Here is a 26,098-nt window from a genome sequence, read left to right on the forward strand (position 1 = left end):
TTGTTTCCTTTACTGCTTGCTCAATATACAGATTAAGTAACATCGGGGAGAGGCTACAACCCTGTCTCACTTCCTTCCCAACCACTGCTTCGCTTTTGTGCCCCCCGACTCTTATAACTGCCATCTAGTTTCTGTACAAATTGTAAGTAGTCAACACTGTCAAAAGCTTTCTCTAAGTTTACAAATGCTGGAAACATAGGTTTGCCTTTCCTTAACCTTTCTTCTAAGATAAGTCGTAAGGTCAGTATTGCCTCACATGTTCCAACATTTCTACGGAATCCAAACTGATCTTCCCAGAGGTTGGCTTCTACCAGTTTTTCCATTCGTCTGTAAAGAATGCACGTTAGTATTTTGCAGCTGTGACTTATTAAACTGATAGTTCAGTAATTTTTACATCTGTCAACAACTGCTTTCTTTGGGATTGGAATTATTATATTCTTCTTGACGTCTGAGGGCGTTTCGCCTGTCTCATACATCTTGCTCGATAGATGGTAGAGTTTTGTCAGGACTGGCTCTCCCAAGGCCGTTGGTAGTTCTAATGGAATGTTGTCTACTCCCGAGGCCTTGTTTTGACTTAGGTCTTTCAGTGCTCTGTCAAACTCCTCATGCAGTATCGTATCTCCCATTTCATCTTCATCTATATTATCTTCCATTTCCACAATATTGTCCTCAAGTACATCGCCCTTGTATAGAACCCCTATATACTCCTTCCACCTTTCTGCTTTCCCTTCTTTGCTTAGAACTGGGTTTCCATCTGAGCTCTTGACATTCATACAAGTGGCTCTCTTTACTCCAAAGTTCTCTTTAATTTTCCTGTAGGCAGTAAGCCTCTACATTCTTACATTTGTCCTTTAGCCATCCCTGCTTAGCCATTTTGCACTTCCTGTCGATCTCATTTTTGAGACGTTTGTATTCCTTTTTGCCTGCTCCATTTACTGCATTTTTATATTTTCTCCTTTCATCAATTAAATTCAATATTTCTTCTGTTACCAAGTATTTCTACTAGCCCTCGTCTCTTTACCTACAAGATCCTCTGCTGCCTTCACTACTTCATTCCTCAGAGCTACCCATTCTTCTTCTACTGTATTTCTTTCCCCCATTCCTGTCAATTGTTCCCTTATGCTCTCCCTGAAACTCTGTACAACCTCTGGTTTAGTCACTTTATCCAGGTCCCCATCTCCTTAAACTCCCACCTTATTGCAGTTTCTTCCATTTTAATCTACAGTTCATAACCAACAGATTGTGGTCAGAGTCCACATCTGCCCCTAGAAATGTCTTACAATTTAAAACCTGGTTCCTAAATCTCTGTCTTATCATGATATAATCTATCTGAAATCTGTAAGTATCTCCACTCTTCTTCCATGTATACAACCTTCTTTTATGATTCCTGAACCAAGTGTTAGCTATGATTAAGTTATGCTCTGTGTAAAATTCTACCAGACGACTTCCTCTTTCATTTCTTACCCCCAATCTATATTCACCTACTATGTTTCCTTCTCTCCCTTTTCCTACTCTTGAATTCCAGTCCCCCATGACTATTAAATTTTCGTCTCCCTTCACTACCTGAATAATTTCTTTTATCTTATCATATATTTCATCAATTTCTTCATCATCTGCAGAACTAGTTGGCATATAAACTTGTACTACTGTAGTAGGCATGGGCTTCATGTCTATCTTGGCCACAATAATGCGTTCACTATGCTGTTTATAGTAGCTTACCCGCACTCCTATTTTTTTATTCATTATTAAAACTACTCCTGCATTACCCCTATTTGATTTTGTATTTATAACCCTGTATTCACCTGACCAAAAGTCTTGTTCCTCCTGCCACTGAACTTCACTAATTCCCACTATATCTAACTTTAACCTATCCATTTCCCTTTTTAAATATTCTAACCTACCTGCCCAATTTAGGGATCTGACATTCCACGCTCCGATCCGTATTAATCCAGTTTTCTTTCTCCTGATAGCAACGCCCTCTTGAGTAGTCCCCGCCCAGAGACCTGAATGAGGGACTATTTTACCCAAGACACGCCATTATCATGTAACCATACAGTAAAGCTGCATGCCCTCGGGAAAAATTACGAATGTAAGTTTCCCTTTGGTTTCAGCCGTTTGCAGCACCAGCACAGAAAGGCTGTTTTGGTTAGTGTTACAAGGCCAGATCAGTCAATCATCCAGACTCTTGCCCCTGCAACTACTGAATAGGCTGCTGCCCCTCTTCATGAACCACACATTTGTCTGGCCTCTCAACAGATACCCTTCTGTTGTTGTTGTACCTACTCTATGGCTATCTGTATCGCTAAGTCACATAAGCCTCCCCACCCACGGCAAGGTCCATGGTTCTTGGGGGTGGGGAGGGGGTGGGGGGGGGGTGGAATTCTATTATACATCTTTTAAAGCATATAATTTTCTGCCCACACCAAATTTCATTGCCTTTAATTTCTAAAGAAATATCCTGTAGCTCCTGCTTTCAGACAGTGACAAACAATTCCATATTATCTTATATTCTTATCTCTTTAAGGCTTGTCAAGCACAAAATATTTCACTCTGTAGACTATCCAAACAAGAAAATTGAGAGTTGAGAAATGCTCTTCTCATATCATCCAGATTCTTACTTCTTAACTCTTCACTCAGTTTTACATAATTATTTCATTTCTTGATTGATGACTGATTAATAACTGATTGATGATTGATTAAGTGGAGAATGTGATTGATTTAACATGGAATTTCCTGCAAATACTCCTAGCCAAATGTCTATTTAGTGCTAGTTGATGTAATGTTTGCAATCAGAAACCTCAAAGTATTAAGAAACAATTAATACTCTCTAATTGTGACCACTTCTCATCCTTGCACATTTCTTTCTAACATCAGAGCCTAGTTTGGCAGCCCAGATTTTAAAATATCCATGGGCTTTAAATCAATGTCTCCTCTGCTGCTTAGATTTTTACAGATTCTCTCTTCATTGCCAAATATCCTAATATTAATATCACTGCTTTTATAATATTCTACTATCCTGCCCATATTCACAATAATCACCAATAACACTGATGAAATCAATGCATTACAATATTACTCTGTGTCAAATAATTGACAACTGCCAATAATGGAAATGGTAAAGTTAACAAATCGCCATACCTCCTGAGGTGTTGAGTGATGGATAAGCATGTAAACAAGACTGAAAAGTTGGAGTAATGTGGAACAGTTGATCAGTCAATAGGCACACAAAAATATGGAAAGTTACAGTTTGCTCACAAATATTGAATAACTTGTTCGAGTTAAACATTTCAACATTTCTTCATCATCAGGCAATTACTGGCATAGAAAAATTAGTGTAAATAACCAAGTACTGATTCACTTATGTCAGTATTATTGTTATGTGTATTAATTATGTAGTTTGCATTTACTGTAAATGACAATGATGTATGATATGAGAACAGGTGTTAGGCTAAATAACACCATGTTCCAGGCACTGGCAATATTATCATTAAGTGGATAAGTATTATCATTAAGATGATAAGTATGTGCTTACATTAAATAATGTGTTGTATGAGGAGACTAAGTCAAATGATAGTGGTTATTTTTAGAAGTAATCACAGTTAAAAAAACAGTCAGTATGGTTATATATTACTTTATTTTGTTCCTTGAGTTTGTTTTTCTAGAACCACTGTAGTCCTACTTTCCAAATGTGAAATCTACTCTCTGTATGCTTTTTCACTCTCAAAATATTTCTCATTGAACGTATTTGATTGACTTGACTTCTGCTGCGTTCATCACCTCTTTTGGTATTTGCTATAGTCTTCTGTATTAAACACCATCCTTGCATTTAACCACAAGCATGTTGTTACATTTTTTAAATGACACGCAGAGTTAGTTTATTTCACAATTCCAATTTCAGTCTTAAGGCCATTATCAAGTGCTACCGCAAAAGATTTTGCTTCAACACATCTCAGACTTTAAAAACCTCTATGGACAGTAACAATATAGTTAAAAAGATAGTATTCACCATGTAGCAGAGATACTGAGTTGCAGAAAGGCACAACAAAAAACTGTCAGAAAGTTAGCTTTTGGTCAACAAGGCCTTTGTCAAAATTAGACAACACACACACACACACACACACACACACACACACACACAAACACACACAAATGCAACTCACACACACGAATAGTCTCTGGCCGCTGGAGCCAAGCTCAAAAATCCTCTGTCATGTACACATTTAATTATCTGATCTGAGCCTTTTCACTGTAAAAATACAGCAGCATTGACCAAGTATGAAGCTCTATACAAAGTGAAATGATTTTAATTACACGAATTATTGCCAGTGTTAACATCCTTAACACAAATCACAGTAAACTGATGTTTGCATATTTTGTTAATTTATTTTTACACCAATTGTCTCAGTCCACATGTAAACAGTATGTAAGAACAACAGTGTACTGTAGTTTGTGTTAATGATGTTAGCATTGGCAGTAATTCATGCACTTGACATCATTTCATAGTGTAAGGAGCTTTACACTCCTTCAATGCTGCTGCATTTTTATAATTTTGGACGGTATGTATACATATCAGAGGATTTACAGTTTGACATGTGCTGAAGCACACAGCACCACTAGATAATGGCTGTACTACTACTTACTGCCCTTAAGGCCAAAACTGCAATTATGACATAAACAATATCTACAGTTATTGGCAGATATAAAGCTCTTCAAAAAAATTCTACATCACTGTGAACCCCAATTATGACGAGTTAATTGTGTTGACATAACTTTTTTCTTTTTATTCTCCGTATTTCTACCACTATTGTTTTCTTGATGGGATTTTTTTTTTACCTTGCAAAATCTTCTCCAACCATCTTGATAATCGTACTACGGAAAAAATATATTGCAAGACAGTCAGTTTTCTTACAACCTGTGATAGAAAAGTAGCTCAGAGGATTGCATACATCACCTGAAGAACTTGGAATTATCGATATTCTGGTAAGCTTTTATGTTGTTTTCGTATTCATGCAAATTATGCTGGCGGAATTTTTACGATACCTTGCCATTAATTTGAAAGAAAACTGTGTTCCACTTTAAATATTTGCTTAACACAACCAATTTTTTATAATCAAAAACTAAAATTTTGCATACACTGCCATTGTTGCTTCATGAAACTCTCTGTCAACTAATACAGCTGGTTGACCTGTGGCTTCCCAATCTTTAGTCTCATGGAACTGCTACACTTGATGTATTTCTATATCATTCTACAACTCAGTTCACCATACAGGTGGAGAAATGTACAGTTACACTTTGTAATGGGAAATGTGTATGAAAAATATGGATTATTTGGTCATTGTGTTTATTGAACGCCTGTACATACCAACATTCGAGCAGAGCAGTGTACTGAAGTTGTTAGAACCAGATTGGACCAGAACATTTAAAAGGAAAGTTTAGTCATTTACACATCAACTTTGGCTTGAACAGGTATCCTGAGTAATAGATTTCATGTGAAACTTTGACCTGCACTGGTGAAACAAAAAGTGGCCATAAGAAAGATAACCCAAAAATAGTCTTTCTGTTATATGTAAGCAATATTTTATCTTAGATTGGAACCTTAAAAAACACAAGATTTATTTTTCTCATATGTTACAGACCTCCAAAGTACTAGACATGAAATTAGAGTTGGTGAAACTTATCATACAAGAAGCTCATTTAATCGTGTTTTGCTCTTGAGGAATCATTATGTTGATCTAAAGACAAAAGTGTTGACTTATTCTGTATATTTTGGTTCCCTGTTACCATACGTAATTCTTTTGAAACCTAAAGCAAATAAAATACAGGGTTATTCTAAATGACGGACCCATTTTCAAAAATTCATATGTATTCATGTACAAATCCAAAACTAAACAAGCTTTATACAAATGAAAAGAGGAAGTTTCAAAATTTTAGGTGGGTGGAGGCGGGTGGGCGGTGATGTTTTCAGAAGCAGCCAGTAGAGTTTGTGCAGCAATAGGGCCTTCATTCTGTTTCACTGTCAGTTGAGCATGAGATAGTGAATGTGGAGCCCAAGGTTTTCTGCATTATTGAGTTCGCAAAAAGTGAGTTGCAAATTGTAGTGCAGCAGGTATTTCACACCAAATTCGGTATTCAACCACCAACTCGCAAAAGCATTAGCTGTTGGTTTAAGCAATTTAAACAGACTGAGAGTGTGTGCAAAGGAATAAGCACGGGCCAATCATGTGTGTCAGAGGATGATGTCCGACAGATTCAAGAAAGTTTTGTGCGCAGTCCCAGTAAGTCTGCCAATAGAACCAGTCAAGAACTTAGAACACCCCCAACCAACTGTATGGAAAGTTCAGAGACGGTGTTTGCTGTACAAGCCCTAACAATTATAAATTGTGCTAGCAAAGATGGAGGATGACGCATTTCTACAGTGTGTAATTTTTAGCAATGAAGGACATTCCACCTTAGTGGAAAAGTCAACAGACACAGTATTCACATATGGGGTTCAGAAAATCCACATTCACCATTGCAACATGAAAGAGACTCACTGAAGATCAATGTGTTCTGTGCCATATCTCGTACAAAGGTTTATGGACCATTTTTCTTTGCGGAAAGAACTGTAATGGGAATCACATATCTGGACACGTTGGAACACGTTATAGAAGATTTCCAGGACATAATTTTCCAACAGGATGGAGCTCTGCCCCATTGGCACCAAGATGTACGAGGCTTCTTGAATGACTCCCTTCCTCAGTGCTGGATCGGTCGCAGGGGACTTCAGGACCTGGCTCTGCACTTCTGCCCACCAAGATCTCCTGAACTCACACCCTGTGACTGTTTCTTATGGGGTTATGTGATGGAAGCTGTTTACGTCCCACCTCTACCAACCACTCTGAACAATCTGCGGAACCGGATCATGCTGCTATGCACTCAGTAACAGCAGATACGCTTTAGCGTGTGTGGGATGAGTTTGGCTACTGCATTGATGTTTGCCGTGCTGCCAACAGTGGCCACACTGAACATTTATAAGTTACCACATTTCTAATCATTAAATAATTATTAAAAACTAATTAATTACAAATTATTAAATTTATTTAATTGATATCAAACATTATGAAAAAAAACTTTGAAACTTCCTCTTTTCATTGGTATAAATCTTGTTCATTTTGGATTTGTACTTGAATAAATACAAAGTTTCGAAAATGTGTTCATCATTTAGAATAACACTGTATTTATTCAGTAGCAAGAATATTGTGTAAAGGAGATAAATGTAATCTAGCAGAAGTCTTATGACTGATAGTCACTTCCTAGGACACATATTTTCCAATGGTTTTTGTTGCTGACAGTGAATTTCACTAAATTGTGTATTTTCATAAAAACGATAAAAATAAAAAAAAATTTCGTCAGTATTCTTTCTTGTCCAGGTGTTGGGTAGACATTCAATAAATCTAACATGGGACAAGAAACTAGGAATCCGCACCAATCTGTTAGGAATATAAAAATAAACTTCTATAAATTATCTGCATTTTTATATTCAAAGACTGAAAATATTGGGCAAATAGTGGTGTAAATTGTAAAGCTGCATGACATGCAGTAATATCTTGTCAACAGGGATCTGTCATTGCCAATGTACTTAAATATTTTCTACAACAAATTCTCAGTACAATCAAGAACATATTAAGTTACCATTAGCAGCTATTCAACATAACTGAGGAACCAGTTGTCGTCCTCCCACCCCCCTCCTCAATCCCAAAGTAGCAGTCTAATTGAAACTTGAAACTTCTAGACAGATTAAAACTGTGTCACCGCTTGACTTTTACCAGTACCCCATTTCCTACCTTCCAAAATTCACAGAGTTCTGCATGTCTTGCAGGCCTAGCACCCTAGAAGAAAGGATGCTGCAGAAATATGGCTCTGCAGTGGGATGTGTGCTGATATGAAACTTCCTTAGAGTTTAAAACTGTGTGCTAGACCAGGACTGTGGCTAAGCCATGTCTCCACAGTACCCTTTGTTTCAAGAGTGCTAGTCCCACAAGATATTAAGATATTTGCAGTAGAAATTCCTTGAAGTTTTGAAGCTAGGAGATGATGTACTAGTGGAAGTAGCACTGTGAGAATGGGTCGTGGGTCATGCTTAGTTGCTCAATCAGTAGATCTCTTGTCTGTGAAAGGAAAATGTCCCAGGATGACAGTTTTACTCTGCCAGGAAGTTTCAAATCAGTGCACACTCCATTTCAGAGTGAAAAGTCGTTCTGTAAACAAGCCTCTAGGTTGTGGCTAGGCTGTGTCTCCACTATATCCTTCCTTAGAGGAGTGTTAGTCCAGCAAGGTATGCAGTACAACTTCTGTGATGTTTGAAAGATATGAGATGATGTACTGGTGGAAGTAAAGATGAGAGGATGTGTCGTGAGTCTTGCCTGAATATCTCTATTTGTAAAGCACTTACCGGTGAAAGGCAAAAATCTCATGATTGAGTTCCACTCTGGCACACAGTTTTAATCTACCATGGGGTTACAAACCAGAGCACACTGTGGAATGAAAATTAGTTTTTTCCTTCAATATTGCAGATTTGTTTAAATACTGTCTCACAAATATATACTTTAAATTCTGCCACCAAAAAATCAAACATCTAGTTCTGTTATGTGAATATATATTTGTGTTGTGGAGACAGGTAAAGAGGAACTAGGTCTCCCTCTCTCCCCTTTCTCAATGAGATTAATCTGAAGATGATTTATTTCACTATGGAAGTGGGGATAGATGGAAGATTACATTTTCCAGATGAGTTAGTCTTCAAGAAATCCTGCTCCCCCCCCCCCCCCCCCACACACACACACCATTACCTACACCAGGATTCAATTATTGTCCATAGTAAAAATGTGGTGGTGTATAAACATTATCAATAAAGAGTGAAACATGTGTAAATTGAAGCTGTTCAATGCAGAACTGGAATACCTCACCAATCTTTTGTTCAAGAATGGGTATTCATTTGCTGACAAAAACAGTATTAACACTATATGTAAAGATCATGACAATGTAGAGCCATCTGCAAAATGCATTAAATGTGTTACTGATTGCATAGGATGCAACTTGAAGTAGAATGTTGCTGTATTCTGCAAACTTATCCAAAATCTACAGTAACACCAAATGTCAACCAAAGATTGTCACAAATTGCTGAAAAAATTGAGATTTACAGGACACCATGTAATTGTGGAGATGTACGTGGTTACTACAAAAAGAATGGTGGAAAAATGGTTAGGAGAACATATTGACAACTGTGCAGTGGGAGAATCAGACAGATTATCTGTTGTGGAATACATTTTGTACTCAGGAGACTGTGATTCAATTCGATAAGATTCAGGTCCTGACTGCCGAAAGAGGGTACTACAATAAGCCATGTAGAGAGGCAATAGGATTACTAAACATGCTAATAATTTTAACGAAAAGGAGGAGGGTGTGAAACTGAATAGTGTATGGATAGTAACGAAGATTATGGGTAGCAGTGCTCCATCACGAGGCAACAGTAATAGAAGAAATATCACTGACAATGGCTAACTGCACTTGAGTTAAATACAAGACAAGTAATCAAGCAATGCTGATATGCAGAGGCTATGTGGGGGTAATCCAATATTTCAATGTAAAAAATGTGTTGGTTGGCTCTTGAATATTTTCTAAGAACTTATCTTCCATAAATTGTGGCCTCTGTAATAAGAATTACACACAGTGGTCCTGACTTCATACATGAAGTGGATGTTAGTTACCTCCAGTAGTAGGTGGTGTGGATATCAGGAAACCAGAGTAATTTCTCAGATTTTCTTGGTGCAGTTGCTGAATAGTGTGGTTCCAGACATTCTGACAAGTTTCTATTTTATGCACAATATTTTGACAGCTGAGCCAGTCATCTTCTTCAGATGCTGTGAGTTTTGCTGTTATATGTACCAGCACTTCTGGAAACTGAGTTGCCACAAGCTTAAATTCAAACTAATTCAACATGTTACCACATCCAAGGAACAGCAGGTATGGCAAGTACTTACATATGCAGAGTGGTTGCCATGAGAACTGTCCTGGATACTTTGTTTTTCTTGCATGTTCTGGGCTGGCCTACCTCTGGCCCAATTATAGGTGGTAATTACAAGCCAGACTAAGAAACCATTGGACACGGTAGTGGAGTTAGCTGATCACATTCAGCATGCTCTAACTCTGCTGCCTGTCAGCATCATAGCAGTCACCCACTGTAACAGTGTGTAACAGCCTATTATTACACAATCGGTCTCTGACTGCTCATCCAGTAAGGTAGATACTATAAGCTGCATAAAGTGAATGAGCTGCTAACACATCACACTGCTAGCCGCTATACAAGTGGATACTACTCATTTTCTCGTATTCATTTGAAAGTCAACTCACTGCCATTTGATGATATGGCTCAGTCTTCTGCAACTTGTTGGTTCCAGAGAAAGTTTGTGGTTCAGGCAAGGAAATGTATATCACCTCGTGCATGCCAAAAAGCCAACAGCAACCAGATGCAGGTGCATCCATTTGCCGAACAGCCTTTCAGAAGGTTCAAATTGAAATTCCTTGTGATACATGTTCAGACTAACATGTTTTTCCATGTCATCTTCTACACAATTACTTACCACCAACACTTACCACCTATATTAAACTTATTCATGAGATTGGCAAGTTTTCCAAATTACTGGGCCAATGTCTGACAATTACTTACCACCATCCTGTCAGCTGACAATCATTCCTCCATAGTTATGGTATAAAACAGATGCAGATTGATTTTGGCTTGCTATGTGCTTTCAATTGGGATTTCACTGTCACGGCATCATACAGCCTATCATTGGAGCTCACTTCATGTTGTGTTACCAGCTGCTACTAGATTTTGCTGGGTTATGACTGATCAACGTAACATCATTACTAGTTCACCACCACAGGATTCCATCAGGACTCTAATGTCCTATATTAAACTTATTCAAGAGATTGGCAAGTTTTCCAAATTACTGGGCCAATGTCTGACAATTACTTGGCTCCCTGGTGAACCACAAGAATTATACCACAGCACAATGTATTATATTAAAACTACACCTGGTCTGCCTGTTTCACACCAAGTGATGCCTTTTGCCACACCACTTAACTATAGTGAAGGGTGACTTCAATGGAACATTGCATAAAGGTATCATCTGGCTCTCAGGCAGCCCTTGATTATTGCAAGTCCACCTACAGTAGTTCCAAAACAGGTTGGCACAAGGTGGCCATTTGGCACTTAATACATGCTAAATGCACAGACAGTACCAAACTGATATTAAGTGCCACATTTGAGAGAATATGATGACACAATTGTGTTCAGTGATCTGAAATGTGCCCAGTGGTGGGGAAAGCTATTCCAAAAACAGCCACTTTAGCCTTTTTGAGAGTTATTTATAACGTCCAACTTACAAAACGTTGCACAATCATGGTGACAATCTATCAACTGCATTCTTTGAAGACTTTCCATTTGTTTTGCCTACTTGGACAATGTTCTTGCTTCTCAGCCACGGAAGGACAGTACCAAAGTACTTAACAAGAGTTTTCCAATGCCTTGAACATTTTAGTACACTAATTTTCAGTGAACCACAGGTCACATTCTTGGGGCACTTTATTTCTTCAGCAAGATCTTCACTCTTACCAGAGAAGGTGGATAATACCAGTCGAATTTGCCAGCCAGAAGCAATTAAAGAGCTACAATGCTTTCTTGGGGCACTCAGTTTTATCATTAGCTTCTACCTCACATGGCAGCACTGTAAAAACCACTGACTGCTGCACTCACAGATTCCAAGACAGAAGGAATTACTCCCATTCAGTGGACACAAGAATTGGATATGGCATCACTGCTGATTCAGCATTGCTTCCTCATCTTGTGCAAGATGTGTGACTTGCACTGGTGCTGGATGCCAGCCACTTTGCTACTGGAACGTAACATCAAGTTAAAGATGCATAGCAGCCATTCACATTTTGTTCACACAGCAGAACAGGAGTGCTTACAACCACGAAGAGTTATTTTCAATGTATGAAGTAATAAGGTACTTTTGTCCTCAGTTGGATGCCATGTTATATTCATGGACTATAGGACTTATCTATGCATTGCGTCTCCCATATTAGGAGCATCTCAATCTGCATCAGTTTTGCAGAGCTTACAATAGAGCAGAAGGGGCTTAGCTTTCATCTCAACAAAAGTTCAGGATCCTGTGGTCCTGAGAACGTGCATATCATATAAATATGTTCATCAAGGCACAAAGAAAATTATATTTACTCCTAGTGAAATTATTTCATTATTTCATGTACAAAATGTAAGATATACAAATACAAAGAAATGATAAATAACCAGCTTTCTTGCAGAATATGAAATACCTTGTGCCTCTGTACAGCACAAACTACAAATATATACTTTGTTTCAAATACATTGTTTAAGCTGATGATAGTGACTTTAACAGAAATGCTACAATACTAGTATATTATACAGGTCCATCAAAACCAGCCTGAAAAACTTGCAAGGGTGATGCAGTGTATGCTGAGTAACAATTGTTAAAAAAAAATTCAATACATTATGCCATTTCTGAGCTAACTAGCATTGAAGTTAGACAATCAAGCCACTGTGCATGCCAAGTGACACACCAGAGATGGTGTTGCCAAATATGTTCTTCATTTAGTTTCGTAAACTGAACAAGACAGCGACACAAAAATTAGACGAGGATGGTAGTAGCGATTGCTCTCAAACCAAAGTCTGAGCAGTCTTTTGCATTATCATCTATGCTTTGAGAACAACTGATACCAATTGTATCTGGTGCACGGCTTAATTTGCATGTGTAAGGGCCTGATTCACTAACTTCAATGCTAACTAACTCGGAAAGAGTGCAAGACATCAAATTTGTTTCTGAACAATTATTTCTCAGCACAACCTAGCTAGACAGCCTTACAAGCTTTTCAGACATTTTTGGACAATTCTGTATAGTGCATTATGAACATTTTTTTCTTGTTATTACAAACAAGTGACAATAGACTTCCTGACTTCAGTTGGCACTGATGGAGCCCATACGGCGGCGGAGACATTCAGAACCTGATTATGATATTCCTCGGCCACATCAACCATTATTAATTCCGCCCCTTTCTGATGCTGAAAGGTAAGTCTTGAATTGTTTGCTGTTGTATGATATGAAAAGATTCTTGTACATTTCATCACAGAATGAAATAGTCAGTTACTGGTATTGCTACGGGTCTATTTACAAGTACAGTTACTATTTGAGAAGCAAATTAATAAAGCAGTTAGAGCAACTGTAATATCAGTAACTAAAAGTCTGTGTTTCTGACAGATATTTTAATCCTGCTAATCTACAGTTTTATTAGCACAGAATGAACATACTAAACAAACTGTCAGTCATTGCTTTTCATTCTTGACTATAAGCGTGTGTTTTGCACCTTTGTACGTGATGAATTACACACACAACCTGCTCTACTAATTCAAGAAATTAGATCTGAAACATTTTAAATACAGTTAATGGCACTCAACTTCACTGGAAATTACTGTTTCATACTCCAGTGATATATCATCAGAAATGAAAAACATCATAAAGAGGAGCAAAATTGGACTGAATGTATTTTTGAACAGTAACTCTGTTGGTACATGTTTTCAGTTATCATTTGTCAAACACTCTATTGTTTACTCAGAATGTCTGTAATTTTATGGTCACCTTCTTCACACAGGACAAACTTTCAGTTACCGTCAAGGCACCATTCATAGAAATGACATTTTTCATTAGTACCAAAAAATTAAATTTTTTTACCTGGCTACAGTTCTGAAAGATGACATCTCTCTCTCTCTCTCTCTCTCTCTCTCTCTCTCTCTCTCTGTCCCTCCACATTGTGGGTCTGCTGGCTGATAGCACAATCGCAATGTACAAAGACCTTTTGTGCCCAAATGTTTGTTTTTAACCAAATGTATTTCACACATTCATATTAACTATAATCAGTGATTTTTATTTTTTCTGTTCTTTGCTTGAGTCCATTGGTTCTTTTGTAGATACTAGATGCACACTGTATATGTTTCCAATTGTTGATATGTCACATTTAGGCATTTTACTGTACATAAACATTTCTTGTTGCACACAGACTTACTCAGTTGATGTAGGGGTAAATCTGGATTGTGTGCATCTAGTGTCTGCATAACTATCAACAGGCACGTGAAAAGAATAGAAAAAAGCACTGATAATACCTAATATGAATAGATAAAACATATTTGGTTGAAAAATAAACATTCAGTTGCAAAAGATAAACAACTGAAGTAGTGACTGAAGAATGATAGCTACATCTGTCAACAATATTTTGGGATTAATCATCAGGCTCACAGCATTGCATATAAGTGAACAACAAAACTCTGGTTTGTGCAGAACAACATTGTTGTCTTAGAAGTTCATGTTCAGTTTCAGTTGTTGCATTTTTTATTTTTTCTGAGTCTTATTTTCTGTTTTTTATATCACTTAGTGATAATTGTGAAGCAGGCCTCACCATTAATAACAAACAAATGTTATTTCCCAAAAGTCCTGTTCCAGTAATACTGTTCTGGAAAAATAATTAAAAACTCTTTATTACACCCTAGTTACATGTTCCCTTTACCTGTCTGAGGTCACAGTACACCTGTATGAGTACAGCACTGAACTGAAAATACACAATTTTTACATCACTGCATAGATAAAAAAATGGTCTTAATGCTTCTACCTGACAGTAATAAAAAAAGAACCCACGTCAATTCAAGTGCAAAACTAAAATGGAAAGTACATGGTCCACCATATTTAAAACAGAAGCTGACCACGAAAAAACTGGCTTTGTCTTAAATCTACGACTTCCAGTCAAGGACAAAAAAGCTCAGAATATTGCATTTCCTGCATTGCAATTTCATTGTCAGTAAATCGGGAAAAATTTCAAAAGAATAAAAATATGTTCAGTTTTCATTATTATGAAATAAAAGTAATTTATCATGTCATAATAATATTTTATATATTATTATTCTGTTACAGATCACCAAATTTGGACAAGAAGCATAGAGAACGCCACCAGTATGAGGATGCTGTTAGCTGCAATTTAAGCATTAGTCCAGATTCACTGGAACCAGTCCCGAGTCACTGATAAAGAACTATTTGTGATTAGTTGTGTGTAGTGTAAATTTTTAAATGCTCATTTGCATTGACTGAATTCAGAGACTGTATAAAGCTAATATGATTGTAAATAATGTATGTAATCATGTATTAATAGTATAGAACATTAAACTTGAAATGAAATATTTTAAAATAAAAGCTGTTCTTTATATTCACAGTCACAGTCATTTTGGAAGCTTATTTTATGGAGGACAGCAGGAGCAAATTCCCCCAAAATTCTTCTGCTCTGCACTTTATTACAATGTTACACATAGGAAAAATACTCAAATTTTCTACCATTTTAAAGGAAACTTCACTGGTAGAAGAACTGTCCGAAGTTGTGGCACCATTAAAAGATTATAAATCTGTAGACTGAAATTTTATTTTATGTTTTTTCTTTCAGATGTGAGAATACAATTAGGTGTAAACAGTGCAAAACAAGAACATGAAAAACTTCATTTTGTGTAATTAATTCTATAAATCATTTTCATATTAAGGACTAAATTTGATATCCTTTATCATCCAGCTCATGTTACAGAAATCTCCTAAGAATTCTGGAAAATTAAATTCAGTAGCTAACTTATATTTTCATAAATCCCATATTTCTATAATGAGATCTTTATTTCTTCTTGTGATTCTTGTTTGTTGTAATCATACTAAATACTTATTAATAAAAATATTATTATTTAAATGTTCGAATATCAGAATGAATACAAAAATGGAATGTGATATTTTTCACAAAAAATAAAAGATAGTTATTGAAAAATGTAAAGGACAGAGCAACAACAACATATACCTAACTAGTTAGTACGTGTTGGGTCACAGCACCAAAATGCATTTCTTACAAATAACTAGACAGAGCCTCCATCATCTGTCATCACTAACAATTGTTTCACAAATATTTCCCAGTATCCATATAGCTTCTGACTAAAATAAAGTTAAAATTCCTTTTGTCGATCAAATGGCATTTACATACTGACTTTTCTTTGTGAAACATTTACCTTTGTTATCACAAGCTTTATTCTCATTATCTCACAACTACAATTGCTATACACTACTTGAAGATGTGAGACTATGGTTTCCATTATCAGTACTAGGCCAAATGTATGAATCAAGTGCCTTCTCTTTGAATTTTTCTGTTAAAACAAATTCTTGAATTTACAATGATGTAAGACTGTCAAGCAGGTCCTAAGTTTTTAATGACCACCTTACAGCAAACTACATTTGTTGCCTTTCTTAGTGCACATTAGGGAAGTAGTATTGTGGGACTGCACTTAAGACAGCATAGTGAATTTACACTGATTCTATTCACACCCCCACTGTCTCAAGTAGCAGATGATTGAGGATGACAAAAACAACCACAGTAACCTAGGTGCCCAAAAATATGCTTAACTTGAGAGTTGAGAACTCTTTATTTATATTCAGGTATGAAATACCTATTTTTTTAAGCTGGAGACACCTCTTCTTTCAAGAAACATCAGATTTCAGTCTATAATGCGGAGTGTTTTACAGCCTCATTCTTTATGAGGCTATTCCCATCTCCAATTTTTTTCCTTGTAACTTTAATTCTTACATGTAAAAGATATAATTTGTCATTGCACTGGATAGTTAATTTTTTATCTTCTTTATAAATAATAAAATTAAATGACCACCAATTCAAAGTTTCTATTCAACAACATGGTAGTTTGTGACTGCACTTGCAGGAAGTAATTTGAGGGTATTATGAAAGCTTTTCAGATTTTATGTCTGTGGTATACTTGATGTTTTGGATGTTTACACATTTTACACACTATATATCTTCACAGTTATATCCTTCCAAAACATGTCTCACTCTCTTGGCACTAGTCCTTTTGTCCAGTGGATAGAACCCAATATTTGTAGATTTTAACATCTTCTAGACTTTCAAAATGATGTCCACACAATTTTTCCTTGCTTTTTTTGGGAATGAGAAAAAATTACATAAAAACCAGACCTGGACTGCTATGCATATGATTGACTTATTTGGCTCATGGAGTCCAAATGAATTTAGCTGTCCATGTGATTGTATAGTCAAATGTATTATCTGTTGCAGCAGTAAGTCATACAGTTTAGTCTTTGGATTAATTATTCAGAAACTTTGGACAAGTAAATCATTCATAAAGGTGGTCTTGAAAGCAAGTCTCTAATAGATAATAACATGGCTACTAGCTTTCAAAAGTCTCAAGACACTTCACTGTCACAATGGACTTGTTATAAGGAAAGATATAAGAAGATCCTATCCATTTATCTATTATTGACAGCAATAAAGCTTGCATACAGTGGAAAACTCTTTGATTTAAATGTTGCAGTATTGCTCAATATTTTTCAACATTTGTCTGGCATGCTTCACTGTGACAATGAAGAATTCACAAAGAACGTGTTTCTACCAGATTTTTAAAATTTGTTACACTAATTACTCAAATCTGATTAATACTTCTGCAGAGATTGTTTGTAAATTTATACATTATTTCCTGAAAACATAGCTGTTTTCCAAAAGGACATACATGTTTCACAGAAACAGTAAGTGAAATGTTCAATACATAGCAGAATGCAATCATAAAAATATCACTGTGAAACAGATTGCAGCTGTCATTTGTTTTTGCATTTTGTGTTTTGTAAAAATTATGTTTGTCAATAACTTAAATACTGTTAGGAATGACCAAAATGAAAAATAATACTTAGCTATCGAAACAAATGGTCTCTTTGGTGTTGTTCTAAAACATTTTCAAGGTGAGTACACTGTTCTAATGCTGCCTCATATTTCAAATTAAGTTGCTGAATTGCTTTCTCCTTTTTTGCAATTGCTGCTTTCACCCTGAAATGATTGTAAACAGAAGCTACTTCAAATAATACAGACTAATGTGAGGCTATGTAGAAATAAAGACGATATACATGTAACTAATTTACCTTTTATATAATTCTTGAAACTCTTGCTCTTTGTCAGCAGCTGCAGTCCTAAGTTCCTTTTCTTTGGCAGAAATTTCCATTTGGTGATATGCTCGCATTTCAGCCATTTGTTCCCTTAACTGAATGTTTTCTTCCTCCAGAATAATTATTTGTGATAGAAATTCTTTTCTAATAATCTCTTTGACATTAGCTCTTTCACTTGAAAACTGCTCAATAAGCTGCATTAAAAAAGATATCCAGTTAGCACATGCCTAGTGTCTCTGAAAACATACTTCAGAGCAATAAAAGATTATGGCAACAGAATTTTACTTTAAACATTGTTTTATTCATTTACATTTAAATTTGTACTGTAAGACTCACCACACGGTGTGTAGTATTACAGCAGTGTCCACCCCCCCCCCTCCCCCCCAAAAAAATCCCCTTCCTCCATATTCCATTTATGAATGATTTGCAAGAAAAACAATTTTATTCGAATTTAGTTTCCCAAATTAAACCGTGACAATCATTATGCAACTTTGCAGCATGTGGTGCATTCTTTTCCATGGGCTACCTGTTATTGTCAGTGGATGGTGATATGTCGGTCACTGGTTTGATTCCCACCCCTGCAGTTATTTATTATTTGAAATTTCTGATTTCTGGAGGTTTCTGGGACTTGTTTATGATGTACTGTAATTTGGCAGAATATTCCATGTATGTACAGTATAAATAGGAGCACACACTATAGAAGCTGGCATTTAAGCTGCATATATACTTCGTGTGTGCTCAATAAAAAAAATTCTTTCAATGTGTATGTTGACCACTGTGCTTTAGTAGCTGGTGCTTGATTCCACCTGCCTGGGTGTTAAAGTGACTGTTTCCGGGACAGAGAGGTATCCTGATGCCAGATTGAATATGTCCAACAGACTGACAATGAGGGGTCAGTGTTCTGGCCAGCCTGGATGTGGTTTTTAGGCAGTTTCCTACATCCATCTGTGTGAATATTGGGCTGGCACCCAAGTCCCACCTCACACTTTATTACACTTGCATACAAATTTGCTCTATACATAGACAGATTGGGTACACTGCTTCTGTGCTTAGGGGTGAATAGGAGACTGATGGCCTGAGCTATTTGGTCTCCTTAAGCATTTATTCAGCATCAGCACTTGAGTCCACATTCTACATGACATAGTTTTATGGAGATGCTGGGTATGCCAGATATCAAGAATGCAGTGGCTCCAACAAGTCTATGCAAAATCCATTGCGTTCTCTGGTAACAACGGAACACAAACAGTACACCCCTCTTGACAGTTTGCATTGTCAAGGCACCAATGGATGCAAAAGAACCAGTGAGTCATATACACTTCAGGCATCCAGCAGTAGTTCTCGGACCAGCCATGGTCCAAGTATGTGGTTAAAGGGATGTGAACATGTCATGAATAAAAATAATGGAAACTCCTAAATGGAGCAATGTGTAAAAAAAGCAAAAGCCAACTACCCATCAATATCGGACTGATGTGTGGCACATAGACACAAATAACAGAAAACAGTATTCATTAGCTTGCAAGCTTTGGCTCTTTTTCTAGATAAAGTACACACATTCACACACAACCACGTAGACCCCAAGCACACACTCCCATGGGCACACTGCAATTCTTTCCTGCAGCCTCTTGAGTTGAACCCTTTCCACTGGCTTGGTTAGTACATCAGCTAACTGATTAGTACTGTGATTGTGTTTTAATCCAAGATCTCCACTGAAGACTCTTTCTCCAGTATAGAAGCAACAGATTTATATGCGCTTTGATTTCTGGTTATATTTTGGATTTTTAGAGAACTTCACTGTACTTGCATTGTCAATGTAGACTGTAGGAGATGTCAGTTGTCTGCAAGTTCCAATCAGTTCATAGATAATATTTTCAGGTAGAAAATTTGCTCCATCTCTTGCTGATATTACTTCTGCTTCCACAGTGTATGTTGCCACGGTCTTTTGTAATTGACTGGCGTGTGATAGAGCCCCATGACTGAGATATGGACTATACCTATTGTGTCCTTGTCACCAGCATAATCGGCATCACTGTAGACATTTAAACATTATTTTTTTCTTGTAGGTAATTACATAACCCATTGTATTCTTTATGTACCTAAAAATTTGTATCACTTGATTTCAGTTTTGAACAGTAGGATCTTCCATGGCTCTAGCTGCTTTGTTCATTGAAAAAGAAATGTCCAAATATGAGACTGTAGTTAAATAAATAGCACAATCCACTGCCTCACAATAAGGAACTTTGTATGGGATCTTGTCTCTGAAATTACTTCCCTCACATTCAATTAGAGTAGAAACTCCATTACACTCAGCCATTCCAAGTCTTTACAGGATTTCCTTTATATAGTCTCGTTGGTTCACTGCTGTTAACTGTCTTCATTTTGCTATGCAAAAATTTTTGAGAGAGCCTTGTACGAAACTCCTCAATCTACTCTGTTGCTTCCCAAAACTAAACCATCAGCGATGTAGATTGCAACATATAAACAATTCTTGTTGCTTCAATGGTAGAAGAGACATAGGCCAGCGTCATGTTTTTAAACCCAGCTTTCATGATGAAGTCTATGAAATGTTTGTTGCAACAATGCACTGCCTGTTTGAGACCTACAGACTTTTCTTCAGGTGACATACACATCCAGTATCATCTTCAAAATCTTCAGATTGTTCCATGCACATTTTTTCTTTAAGTACACTGTTCAGAAAAGCTGTTTTGATGTCAAACTGCCAACAGGATTCAAGTAGTATCACAATGTGCAACAGAGCTGAATGTTTCTTTATAATCAATTCGCTGCCTTTGTGTATGTCCCTTGGCCACAAGTTGACTCTTGAAGCAAACACTGCAATTTTCTTGTGTAAGGACCATCAGTTCTGCAAAATCTGTGTGCCACTTGAGTGCTTAACTAATACCCAAGTTTATTCTCTTTCAGGGACTTTAATTCTCCTTTAATGACCTCCAGCTGCTGATTTTTATTGCTAGACTGAAAAGCTACAGTATACAAGCTTGGATCCTTGTCCCTGATGATAGGCATTTCAGCCATGTACACATAGTCTTTACTGGTCATCCATTCTGGTTTCTTCTTTTCATGTTTGCTTCTTTCTTTCTCACTTAATATTTGACTTCCTCCAGAACTTTGATGTCATATCCATATCTTCTTCCTCTTCACTTTCTACTTCTGTCTTCTTGTCATGGCTGACATTTTCTGATTCATTTCACTCTTTGGAAGTCTGATCATGTTGACTGTGTGGAATGGTTTCATCATGAGCTACTTCATATTCAGTAAGCTTGGTGCAGAGATTGCATACAGATTGTGACTTTGCACAAACTTCCAATGAGATGGAATCCAGACCCTAAACTCATTTCTGTAATTCACATACCCAGCCAGATCCCCATGCACTGCCTTATTGTCAAACTATGAACAAAAATTTTTGTTCACATGCACATAACATCTGTTCCAAAGATTCTCAGATGAGTCAAGTTGCCTGCTAGTCATCCATACTACAGACTGTCCTTGAACAGCTGTGAAGAATTTGTTTTCACTTGTGAATGAATTTTCATAAAATAATGTGAATCTGCTCTTTGTTCTTCTGTTCAACAAAAATGACAGCCAGTGTTGATGACTACAAAATACAAGTGGATAAACTTGAAGCATCTGAAGACTGGGCCAATAACCTGTTAAGTTTATTTATTTCAAGCTGACAATAAAAGCTTTACTAATCATGGTTGCTTAGTACAATTTCTGTTTTTACCAGTCCAAAGATTCCATTGCACTTGCATGACAAAGATATGAAAAGTCACATTATACAAACATGACAATGCACTTCATATTTTTACTTTCAGTGTTAACATGACATGTGTCTATCAAGCACTTCTTTTAAATGATGCCACCATAGCAGAGAAGTTTTCAATTGTGGCCAGCCCAAGGAAGCTATGCACCAGAAAAAACTTATAAACGCTGTATTGACAATAGTCATGGAAGACCAACAGGATATCACATCACCTATACAAATCGAGAAGGGGTATGAAGATTTATGACATCTGTTGATGATGTCAGACCGAGATGACTGGAGAGCAGTGTCAAATGTTTAACCCAGCCAGAAAGAACTACCATCAAAATTTCAACAAGAGATTCACTGGTCGTTGGCATGAATCACTATAAGGATGACCATCATGGAAGAATGAAGTCAATAACCCCAGATATACGCTGCAACTGTCATACAGAGTCCAAAGTTCATGATGCTACAGATAAAGCCATATGAAGAACATAGGAGAAAACTTCAGTATTTTTCCACTGTAGACATCTTGACCATGTTGTGAGCTACTGTACACAAAAAAGAAGAGTGTTCAGGAATTGTTAAACAAAAGGCAACATAAAACAGGGCAATTCTGTTCATGCCAAGCAACTGCAGATGAGTACAGGCAATGTATGGGATGAAGCTCATCACTGCATCCTGCTTGAGGTAGCTCTTCAACAAAACATAGTTACTCCCAACCATCATACAAAGATCCTAACCACTTGTCCAGCCACCAAGTCTGGAAAGCTAACTGAGCCATTAATCTACAGAAGAGAGGCTACTGCAGATGAAAATCCTCCTTGGATGACAGCTACCAAGATACTGCATCAGATATGATATCATGTTGTTGATGTGGTCTTCAGTCCTGAGACTGGTTTGATGCAGCTCTCCATACTACCCTATCCTGAGTAAGACTCCTATCTCCGAATAATTACTGCAACCAACATCATTCTGAATCTGTTTAGTGTATTCATCTCTTGGTCTTCCTCTATGATTTTTACCCTCCACACTGCCCTCCAATGCTAAATTTGTGATCCCTTTGTAGGGAAGCAGCATACCCACACCTTATAAAATTCACATCAGTCTTTCCATTGTGTGACAGCCAAGTCCGCTGTAACTAGCTCTGACATCATAAATATTGTGCAATACTTTAAAATGAAGTAAATAACCTGAAACGTTTCTAGCATGTCAGGAGTAATACAAAATCAATATGTGTTGGATATCAGCTCAATAACTTTAACCATTTTCGAGATTTGGACGTTTTTCTGTAAAAATCATTGGCGCAACAGAAAAGAGCTAGAAACTTAAAAATTTATATTTAGATTCCTTTTGCATAATAATTTAGTAGAAACAGTATTCTGGATCTCACAAATTAAAATTTTAGTTGAAATTCATGATTTTCTGGTTTTTGTCTTAGAAATTAAGGAAGCAAGATAGATTAAGTAGGCGAATAAATAAAGCTAGGATGTTTAAATTTAAGTAGAAGGGAGATACGCTATAATCATAAAAATGTGAGAAGTTTCAACAGAATAACTATAAAACTATAGCTATATCGTATCTCCAAAGAACAAGTTCAGGGCTCGTCTACTGCATGTAGTGTAATTCTCTCGCTCAAAATATTTGACTTAGCCACATCAGACTTTTATTATGATTACTTACTTGTGTGCTGATTGCACAATTAAATTGAAAGCTTCATTGGCCATCAGCAAAGGAAGCAATGATTTATTCGATAACTTAAAGTGGTGCATTACTAGCCCAGCGGCTAGTCAGGAGAGCAGATTTGATCAGGCGTTCCCTTAGCCGTTCGCACCGCGACTTTATATGTAAGAATGCTGCGCGAGAAAGGCAGGCCCCAGTTCTCTCCAGACGCTGATTAGCGCACCACCTGTGCCGGAAGTCGCGTCGCGTCAGTATCGTTGACGTAAACAGCCTCGGATGCGGTAATAAGTTACTCGGGATACGCATAACCATGAAACCGTTTTCGAGTGAAGTGTTAATTTTGGGATGATGTTAATGATCTATCTTTAGTTTGCGTATGTCGTATTTTCACGTGCCGCCGCAGGACAGACATTCTACCATTATTTAGCGTGGTGTTTGATGAACATTATCATCAAATTATGGCGAGCATTCACTTAAACATTTAATTTGAACAGTTATAGTGGCATCAGCGCATTAGACTCTGAACTGCTCTGGTACTTGGATTTTGTGGTTTTGTTTTGGTCTGTGACTTTCAGAATATAGTGAACATTTTAGAGAGAATGGTTTTTGATTGTAAATCCCAGACAATCTCCTAATTCCTCAGAGCTATAAGCTGTAGCTATAAATGTATTTCTCAGATGAAATGGGCACTAGGAATTCTAATTACAGGCTTCACATTTTGCTAATCACTTTCTGGTTGTCAATATTGTAGTTAGAGAGCCAGTGTTGAGAACGGCAAACAACATAAATACAAAACATTTATTCAATTATTCCACCCGCCGCCCCACACCTTGATGTCTCAAAACATGTCCTCCCAACCGCTCCTTTCTTCTTGTCAAGTTGTGCCACAAACTCCTCTTCTCCCAGTTCTATTCAATACCTCCTCATTAGCTATGTGATCTACCCATCTAATCTTCAGCATTCTTCTGTAGCACTACATTTTGAAAGCTTCTATTCTCTTCTTGTCCCAACTATTTATCGTCCATGTTTCACTTCCATACATGGCTACACTCCATACAAATACTTTCAGAAACGACTTCCTGACACTTAAATCTATACTTGATGTTAATAAATTTCTCTTCTTCAGAAATGCTTTCCTCGCCATTGCCAGTCTACATTTTATATCCTCTCTACTTCGACTATCATCAGTTATTTTGCTCCCCAAACTCCTTTCCTACTTTAAGTGTCTCATTTCCTAATCTAATTCCCTCAGCATCACCCGACTTCATTCGACTACATTCCATTATCCTCGTTTTGCTTTTGTTGATGTTCATCTTAAATCCTCCTTTCAAGACACTGTCCATTCCGTTCAACTGCTCTTCCAAGTCCTTTGCTATCTCTGACAGAATTACAATGTCATCGGCGACCCTCCAGGTTTTTATTTCTTCTCCATGGATTTTAATACCTACTCCGAATTTTTCTTTTGTTTCCTTTACTGCTTGCTCAAGATACAGATTGAATAGCATCGGGGAGAGGCTACAACCCTGTCTCACTCCATTCCCAACCACAGCTTCCCTTTTGTACCTCTCGACTCTTATAACTGCCATCTGGTTTCTGTGCAAATTGTAAGTAGCCTTTCGCTCCCTGTATTTTACCCCTGCCACCTTCAGAATTTGAAAGAGAGTATTCCAGTCAACATTGTCAAAAGTTTTCTCTAAGTCTATAAATGCTAGAAATGTAGGTTTGCCTTTCCTTAATCTTTCTTCTAAAATAAGTTGTAAGGTCAGTATTGCCTCACATGTTCCAACATTTCTACAGAATCCAAACTGATCTTCCCAGAGGTTGGCTTCTACCAGTTTTTCCATTCGTTTGTAAGGAATTCGTGTTCGTATTTTGCAGCTGTGACTTGTTAAACTGATAGTTCGGTAACTTTCACATCTGTCAAAAACTGCTTTCTTTGGGATTGGAATTATTATATTCTTCTTGAAGTCTGAGGGTATTTCGCCTGTCTCATACATCTTGCTCAAGAGATGGTAGAGTTTTGTCAGGACTGGCTCTCCCAAGACCGTCAGTAGTTCTAATGGAATGTTGTCTACTTCCGGGGCCTTGTTTCGACTCAGGTCTTTCAGTGCTCTGTCAAACTCTTCACACAGTACCGTATCTCCCATTTCATCTTCATCTACATTCTCTTCCATTTCCATAATATTGTCCATAAGTACATCACCCTTGTATAGACCCTCTATATACTCCTTCAACGTTTCTGCTTTCCCTTCTTTGCTTAGAACTGGGTTTCCATCTGAGCTCTTGACATTCATACAAGTGGCTCTCTTTACTCCAAAGTTCTCTTTAATTTTCCTGTAGGCAGTATCTATCTTGCCCCTACTGAGATAAGCCTCTACATTCTTACATTTGTCCTCTAGCCATCCCTGCTTAGCCATTTTGCACTTCCTGTCGATCTCATTTTTGAGACGTTTGTATTCCTTTTTGCCTGCTCCATTTACTGCATTTTTATATTTTCTCCTTTCATCAATTAAATTCAATATTTCTTCTGTTACCAAGTATTTCTACTAGCCCTCGT

At 37.1% G+C, this 26,098-nt stretch overlaps 2 protein-coding genes across 6 annotated transcripts in view; one reads left to right on the forward strand and one right to left on the reverse strand.

Annotated features, from left to right (window-relative positions):
- Nucleotides 1-15,276, forward strand: part of LOC126174086 (uncharacterized) — a 258,315-nt gene extending 243,039 nt beyond the window's left edge. For all 5 annotated transcript variants that reach the window (XM_049921007.1, XM_049921011.1, XM_049921008.1 and 2 more), the window contains 2 exons: nucleotides 13,036-13,142; nucleotides 15,033-15,276. In XM_049921007.1, coding sequence (XP_049776964.1) covers nucleotides 13,036-13,142; nucleotides 15,033-15,141 — 216 coding nt within the window. In that variant the 3' untranslated portion in view covers nucleotides 15,142-15,276. The remainder of the gene's footprint in view (nucleotides 1-13,035; nucleotides 13,143-15,032) is intronic.
- A 161-nt stretch (nucleotides 15,277-15,437) lies between these two features.
- The window catches only part of LOC126175867 (centrosomal protein of 131 kDa), a 104,581-nt gene continuing 93,920 nt past the window's right edge, over nucleotides 15,438-26,098 (reverse strand). Inside the window, exons 11-12 of the mRNA XM_049922931.1 lie at nucleotides 18,075-18,292; nucleotides 15,438-17,982 (exon numbers count right to left, since the gene is read on the reverse strand). Of these exons, the coding sequence (XP_049778888.1) occupies nucleotides 17,850-17,982; nucleotides 18,075-18,292 (351 nt within the window). The 3' untranslated portion in view covers nucleotides 15,438-17,849. The remainder of the gene's footprint in view (nucleotides 17,983-18,074; nucleotides 18,293-26,098) is intronic.

Source organism: Schistocerca cancellata, chromosome 1 (assembly GCF_023864275.1).
Source record: "Schistocerca cancellata isolate TAMUIC-IGC-003103 chromosome 1, iqSchCanc2.1, whole genome shotgun sequence".
NCBI lineage: Eukaryota > Metazoa > Arthropoda > Insecta > Orthoptera > Acrididae > Schistocerca > Schistocerca cancellata.